Source organism: Leptosomus discolor, chromosome 3 (genome assembly GCF_034619465.1).
Source record: "Leptosomus discolor isolate bLepDis1 chromosome 3, bLepDis1.hap2, whole genome shotgun sequence".
Taxonomy (NCBI): Eukaryota; Metazoa; Chordata; class Aves; order Leptosomiformes; family Leptosomidae; genus Leptosomus; species Leptosomus discolor.
Genome location: NC_141393.1, coordinates 3,024,051 through 3,031,522, shown reverse-complemented (window position 1 = coordinate 3,031,522; position 7,472 = coordinate 3,024,051). Strand labels below are relative to the sequence as shown.

At 55.1% G+C, this 7,472-nt stretch overlaps 1 protein-coding gene across 1 annotated transcript; it reads left to right on the top strand.

Annotated features, from left to right (window-relative positions):
* Positions 1-840: 840 nt before the first annotated feature.
* Positions 841-5,154, top strand: VCPKMT (valosin containing protein lysine methyltransferase). The gene is made up of 6 exons (XM_086462930.1): positions 841-1,052; positions 1,195-1,305; positions 1,494-1,566; positions 2,527-2,646; positions 4,167-4,271; positions 4,877-5,154. The coding sequence occupies exons 1-6, from the start codon at positions 841-843 to the stop codon at positions 4,949-4,951; spliced, it is 696 nt and encodes a 231-aa protein (XP_086319056.1). The 3' UTR covers positions 4,952-5,154.
* Positions 5,155-7,472: the final 2,318 nt, after the last annotated feature.

The window sequence follows — 7,472 nt, the reverse complement described above, 5'->3', positions numbered from 1 at the left end:
GCATTAGGTAAGACATGCCAAGAAACAGAAGTAATAAAAACTTTCTTCCACGTGTCCGGGGAACAACTCAAAAGCCTTTGCACTTGAAAACACTGATGCACAGTCACCTTGTCTTCAGCTGCTTTTTTAAAACCTTTTTGTAAGTTTAAACGTTGGATCACACCCGTGATTTCGAGCGCTCCTCTGCCTTGAGCGGCCCTGCCTGCCCGGGGCGCTTACAGGCTGCACTGAGGAACTCGCGAGGGAGATTTTGAATCACGGCATCTTCTTTTTCAGCCAGTTCGCATGTGGAAAATGTTCTTCACGGCTGTCTTTCCTCGGAGGGGGTGTTCAACGTCTCCTTTAGTCTGAGGAGCTGAATCAGGAAGGCCTGATGGAGCTCCACGTGGAGGTTTCTCACCTCCGAGGGGACGTGGTGGCAAACACGCGTGATGCCGCAGCGCCCCGAGGAGCGACACCCGCCCCACTTCCCTCCTGCAACAACCAGGCCAGCGAAGGCAGCCGCTTTTTCCTCCTGTGCCGCCCACAAGCACTAAAACCGAGTAAAAGCCCGTTTTTTTTTGTCAAACGAGGGCAGCCCGGAATATGCTTTCTACATCTCACAGCCAGCTTACAAGGGAGTTGGGCGGGGAGCGGCTGGCGTGGGGCAGCTCCGGGGGGATTCGTGCTACTTCAGGGCTGCGGCCGGGCAGCCCCGAGCCCTTGGCGGGCACCGTTGAGCTGAGGGGGAGCAGGGACCAACCGCCATTTCCTCTCGCCGCCGCGGCGGGAGAGGCGGGCGCGGGGCGGCGCCGTGAGGGGGGAGGGAGGGAGCGCCCGCCCCGCCTCAGCGCCGCGGTCATGGCGGGCTTCGTGAGGGAGCTGGAGCGGCGGGGCGGGCCGGCGCTGCGGCTGGAGCAGCGGGCGGCGGGCGGCGTGGGCTGCGTGGTGTGGGACGCCGCCTTGGTCCTCGCTAAATTCCTGGAAACCGGTGCTTGTCCCCTCGCTCGTCGCGACGTCCTGGAGCTGGGAGCCGGTACCGGTGCCGTCGGCATCATGGCGGCCACTCTGGGGTGAGCGGCGCCGGCCGGGGGCGAGGGCGAAAGGGGGCAGCGGTGGCTGCCGGCGAGGGGCAGCTCCCGGTTTCTTCACCTCTTACCCCGCTTTATTGTCTTACCTACGAGGGGCCGGGCCGTAACCCCGTGTGTGTTACAGGGCAAACGTGACGGTCACCGACCTGGAGGAGCTGCAGGAGCTGTTGGTGGTCAATATAGAGAACAACAAACATCTGGTCACAGGGTCAGTCCGAGCCAAGGTACTGAAATGGTTTGTATGATCCTTTAATGTCTCTGTTCAGCTTTCACGGGGCTGTGTTAGATGGCCAAAGGCGCTTGAAAACGCTGCCGTGAAAGGGAAGCTCGACAGAAGAGCGTCGTAGTTAATGCTCAGTCCTTTAGTGATCCGTGTTGTGTTATTACTGAAGCTTGTTTTCACCTTTCTTTGCTTCTTTTTAGGGGTGAAGATGTAACAGAGTTTCAGCCTCCACCCGATTATATACTAATGGCTGATTGCATTTACTATGAGGAGGTAAATGAGGACCTTGCAAAACCCCTAGAGAGCTTCCTTGGGAAGGGAGTGGGTTCAGCGCGAGAAGCGTTCGAATAAATATCTCGGTCCCCGTGGTTTAGAGGAATATGTAGAACAAGACTGGAAAAGGTATTCTGAACAGATTCAGGGCCATTTGGGATTCAAACTTTTTTTATGTTTAAAAAAGCCCCCAAACTTAATATTTGTGCCTTCCTCTCCCCCGTTGTTTTTTTTTTTTTTTTTAATTCATTTTTTTTTTTACATTGGGAATGAAGTGTGAAGCGAAACATTGTGACTGATAGTTGTGAAGTGTTTAATGCATGGATAAATGAAGTTTAATAGTGCCACATCTGCACCGCTTGGGTTCTCCTCACACTTCCCTTGGGAAGTCAAAAGGAGAAACCATGCGCCAGCTAAAGCGATTGTCGGGTCTGCCCCACCTCCTCAGCTGGAGCTCTGTAGGATGTGCACAGAGAGCTCACAGACGTTGGAGGAAAAGGGAAATGACCTGAGGAACCCCACGTCCCAGTGCCCTTCCAGTGGTCTGACCAGCCCCTCCCACTGGCTCCCTGCATGTTGGTCCTGTGTCCGTACGTGGTGGTCTGGATCTGAGCCTTGTGTTCCAAGAATGGTTGAGAAAACTCGCTTTTCGAACACGTTGAGAAATAGTCGTTGTTGTGAGCCTCGAGGAAATGCTTCCTCAGCAGTGTGGGATGGTTTTGGCTTTGATGCTAGTTCAGTTTTCCTGGTCGGTCTGTGAAACTCTTCTCCTGTGCAGTCTCCCTTTCTCCTCTGCTTTCCAGCTTGCCCCCATGTTCTTTTTGTCCCAGTTAAAGTACTAAAAATAGCTCCCTGAAAAGCAAAACTGGAAAGTTCTCTCTTGGGTGAAGACTTTCTCTAGTTATTAGAGGGTATTGTACCAGTAAAATGAACTTGAAATACTTAACCTCTTTTGGGCAGTCGTTAGAACCCTTGCTGAAGACACTGAAGGACCTTACTGGCCCCGATACGTGCGTCTTGTGCTGTTACGAACAGAGGACTATGGGAAAGAACCCTGAAATTGAGAGGAAATACTTTGAGGTAAGTGTTTTTAACGTGTGCTTTTTAAACACTGGGAAAACAGCTTGGATGCAGGAGGTCTTTGTACTGGATCAGCTGGATGTCAGTGGCAGTTGCTACATGTACAATTTCAGGTTGGCTGCACAAAGTAGAGTTTGTAGGAGGAGAAGCACATTTGTCTTTAGATTGGCCAGAAAATCTCAGTGGTGACCCTTGAAGTTATTGTCCAACTTACCAGTAGAGACTTTCCTGGATACTTACTGGGCTTTCCTTCCCTCAGAAGGTTGAGCTAACCTTTCTTGCCTTACTGATTTTAACTGTATTGATGCTTTTGACCCAGGCAGCCAGACTGGCGTAGGTTCTTAAAAGCCTCTCCAGCTTGTGCTGCCGACCAGATTTGCAACAGGGCCACCGTACATACGTGAGGCAAAACCTGTCAAAATCAAACCCATCATTTTTGTAGGAACAAGTGAACGAGCGGGGTCGGGCTGCTGCCTTCTTTCTGCAGTGGTTGTCTCAATGGTACCAGAGGTTATTGGGAGGATTAAAACTTAGTCTGGTGAAAACTTATTTTCTTTTAGCAAGTTCCACTGAAAGCAGAGGGGAAAATACAGGGCAAGTTTTTCCAGAGTAGCTCAGGAACTCAAGACTCTCTGCTAAGCGATACAGCTGCTTTTGCAAACATTTCCCCCCTCTACTGAGAGAGCATTAGTAGGTGATGTAATTAAATAGTCCAGCTGTATCTGCTGTGCAGGTAAAGAAGATGGGGAAAGAGGTAACGGCCGAATCCCTCCCAAGGGTGTGGGGATGACAGTCAGTGCAAGGTTTAACTCTGCACCCCTGCAGTCGGCTGAAAAGCAGCCCTTGTGCAGGAGTACTGGGTGATCCGTAACGACAATGCTCCAAAAAGGGGGAAGGGCGAGAATTCCAGGGTGATTTGTACGTGTTAATAAAAGCACCTCTTGGATAATTAGCCGTGCCTCGAGCTCTTGTGGGGACCTGACGGCGAGGAGGGTTGCTATAACTGAGATCAGCTCTGGTGAGGTGCCGCTCCCACAATAAACACAATAGGTGTAGGTGTTCCTGGATGATTTTTGCTTTCTTGTAATTTATTTCCTTCCCTCGCTTGCCGGGGTTCAGCCAAGTTAATCTCATGAGCGCATTGCAGAGTCGACGCTGGGTGGTTTTTAGCCTTCCCTCTCCCCTCGAGAAGGTTGGCAGACAGAGGCAGGTGCTGTGGTTTGGCTTGGAGACTGGAGGAAGCAAAATGTTTCATCACAAGCTTTCAGATTTTTTCTAAAACGTTGCAAGGTGTCTGTGGCTTTGACCTGGCGCTGGGGTAGTTAAAACGAGGGTAAATGTGCTGCACGGGGCGGGGAAAAATGGCTGCACATTTGTAGAGGCCTTCAGAGGAACGGTCTGAGCGTGAGCCCCTTCTTGCCCTCCTGCGGTGCGTGGTGGGACCTTTTTCCCTCAGCACGCTTCGTTCAAAAGGGCGGTCGGTGTCACGTGAATTGTTTTGTGTGTTCTCCGATAACCAGCTGCTTCAGGTGGACTTTGAGCTGGAAAAAATCCCCCTGGAGAAGCACGACGAGGAGTACCGCAGCGAGGACATCCATATCGTGACTATCCACAGGAAGCCGACGGTAGGTTAATTCAGCTGGCGCGGCCGACGCTGCCGGGAGTCGACAGAGCCGCTGTCATCTTGGCGCCCTGCGAGCGTCCCCGGGGGTGAAGCGCTGAACGGACTGCGAAGGGCCGTTAGGGACCACCTGCAACTGCAGACCAGACCGGCCCGTGCCCAAAAACCACCTCCTGTGTTCCGAAACCCGGCGCTCTGCCAGCCTTTGTCTTCGGCAGGACCATCCCTGAGCTGTCCTGCTGCCACGCTCTGGAGTGCACCGGGACCTCAAAACCAGAAGTTTGAGGCATCGAAGTAATAAAATTAACACACCCACTGCCGTTCTTAGTGCTGTGTGCTCTGCTGTACGGCCCTCTCCCCCAAAACCAGTTTCCAGAGGTACTTAGCACCTGTCTGCTGTTGGTTTGGCCAGTTTTTGGTTAACTGATGGAGCAGACAGGGGCGCATGAAGAAAATATTTTGCATATTGTGCTGACACAACATGCGGGTCCGCTGCTTAAAGGAAACCAGGCCACTTCAAAATCCGCACTTTGGGGGCTTTCTTTTTTAAATCTCTCCACAGCATTTTCCATCGTGAGATCTTTGACCACAGTATCTGTCCCCTGGCAGCTAGTAGAGCTCTGGAGAAGAGGGAGAGGGTATAGAATAACACCACAAGGGGACTGTCTCCGGTGTGGTTTGTGACTCATCTACAGAAAACGGCCTCTCGGTGGTGGCGGACTTGGCAGGAGGCACCAGAAGAAGTGGGCTCGTTAGGCCACATCCACTGATGGCGCCTTCCAGGAGGACAGATGGGAGCTGTCGGTGTCTGCAGGCCGACGACGGCAGAAAACGGAACCAGAGCTTCGCCCAGAGCGGCGCTGGACGCATGTTGGCGTTACCTCTGCTGGGCGGCCGCGCGTCCGAGCGGCGGGCGGCTCACGGCAGCTCCAAGGACGCCCCACCGAAGGCTCTGCGAGGAGAAAACCCTGCCAGCGGGCTCAGTCGCGCGGCCCCGCCTGGCCAGTCAATAAAACTTTGGCCCTCAAGATGGGTCTTGGATGGTGGAGGTTTTTTTTTTTTTTCCTCAGCCTGTGGTTTCTGCGTCACTCCTGCGTTGGGGAGGTCCTGGGAGGCTCCTTCCAGGAGCAGGGGCTGGGGTGGTGGCAGGTACTGCGCGGGGCCTACCAGTTGTGTCGCATCTGTGCGAAATCGCTCTTCCTTTTTGATTTCCCCAGCGTTTTTCTGGTGTAAGGAGCTGCAGCGTTCGAGTTTGGCACCTCCAGGCCGTGCTGGTGAGCGGCTTTGGTGTTGCTGGCGGTGTTCCTCCCCGAGCTGCCTCTCGTCGCTGCGCAGCGATGGCTTTGACATTGAATTTCGAAGGAAATCTCGCTTCTGCTCCGTCGTGGGAGTGGCCGTGGCTGCCTGTGCCAGCCCACAGCCCCGGCTGCGCGCTCGGAGGGCAGAGAGCGAGCCGTCCTGCTCCGCCTGGGTGGCGACAGCCTCACGTTCGCGCTGCCCACGGCGTGAGGGGTCCCTGCTTCAGAAACCGGAGCGTTTCAGCTAAATCCGCCGGGTTTTCTCAAAACCTCGGCTGTCAGCTGGGGGGGGAGCTTTGTTCACAGGCACCTGTGCGTTTTTGGGACCTGCCCTGAGCTCGGCCTCTCCAGTGAGAGCATTCCTGGCGAACTCCACGTTCCCTAAAACGCTGTCCCAGCTTGTGCAGCGCAACAGCGATGATGAGTGAACGCCCGGCAAGGCGAGAACGTAATTTGTCGTAACCACACGCGTTATTTGTTAACTCGTTATGAAAAACGCTCCTTAATTAACTGGTGGCCTGCAGGAAGGTATTTACTGGCGTGTTCACACCAGTATGGCTTCCCCGGTGGAAACGGTTGTTCCAGAAGAGCTGCCCAAAGATGCGCTTTGAGGTTTCTGGTAGCATCTCCCCGCGGACTCAGCCTCTTCGCTGACCCCTGGGAGAGGAGGGGGGGAGCAGCGTTTCCCAGGGGTTTGGCACTGATGGAATAATTGTGTTTTTTCTACGGGGCGTGCGATTTCGGCACTTCACCTTTTTTTACGTACGGGCTCACAGCTTTCGCTTGGGAAAAAAAAAAGAAGGGGGAAGTCGTGGTCGGCTCTTCCCCTCTCACAGCTGCTGGGTGCTCCTCCTTGCCCTCGGCTTCACGCTCGAGTGGTGAACGTCGGCGAGTGAGAGGGCCCTTGGCAGAGGGGGGTGGAGGGGACTGGGTCACCCCCAAAGTCATCACCCCGTCTGCACCCGCGGCAAGGCGGGGGATGTAAAACCCAACCGCTTCGGCTGCCGCCGCTCGGTCTCTGTGAAGAGGAAACCACCGCCGGGCCCGGCAGCGGGGAGAGGGGAGGTCACGTGCGCGGCGGCTGCCGCCACCTTGCTGGCCCTGGAGCCACCAAACGAAACGGCTGGGCTTTTTTGGGGGGAGAAAAAGGGGTTTTGGAAAAGGGGCGTTGTGGTTCTCCTGCGGGGGCTGCAGGGCTGGTGGCTGCCGTGGCGGGGGATTACTGCTCTTAACGTGGAGTGGGCGTGGGGCACTCGTGGAAAACAGGGTGTGAGGGACTGGGCCTGCTTCTTGCCGGCCTCTCCTCTCCCTTGCTTGTCCCATTTGTCCCCGTTGGCTTTTTGTCTCGGCCGTGTCCCCTTGGGGAGAGCTGGAGCAGCTTCCCTGTGAGGACAGGCTGAGAGAGCTGGGGTCGTTCAGCCTGGAGAAGAGAAGGCTCCGGGGAGACCTTACAGTGGCTTCCAGTGCTGAAAGGGGGCTGCAGGAGAGGTGGGGAGGGACTCTTGATCAGGGAGGGTGGTGATGGGATGAGGGGTAACGGTTTCAAACTGAAAGAGGGAGATTTAGGTGAGATATTGGGAAGAAATTCTTCCCTGTGAGGGCGGTGAGGCCCTGGCACAGGCTGCCCAGGGAAGCTGTGGCTGCCCCCTCCCTGGCAGTGCTCAAGGCCAGGCTGGATGGGGCTGGGAGCGACCTGGTCTGGTGGGAGGTGTCCCTGCCCAGGGCAGGGGGGTTGGAACCGGATGAGCTTTAAGGTCCCTTCCAACCCAAACCATTCCATGATTCTATGTTGTCACTGCTCCCGTAAACACGGGGTCTCTTTGGCGAGGTTTGGCTGGGGTGCCCGGCAGTGCCTGCGCGTGGCTTTGCTGGTGTCAGGCTCTGCCCAGCCCCTACGGCACAGCAGG

What these genes read in the sequence shown, in the direction of transcription:
- VCPKMT (XM_086462930.1), top strand. Translation starts at nt 841, where the DNA reads ATGGCGGGCTTCGTGAGGGAGCTGGAGCGGCGGGGCGGGCCGGCGCTG. An exon ending in CGAGCCAAGGTACTGAAATG is followed by an intron (nt 1,306 to 1,493) that starts GTTTGTATGATC and finishes GCTTCTTTTTAG; the next exon opens with GGGTGAAGATGTAACAGAGT. An exon ending in TTGAGAGGAAATACTTTGAG is followed by an intron (nt 2,647 to 4,166) that starts GTAAGTGTTTTT and finishes TCCGATAACCAG; the next exon opens with CTGCTTCAGGTGGACTTTGA.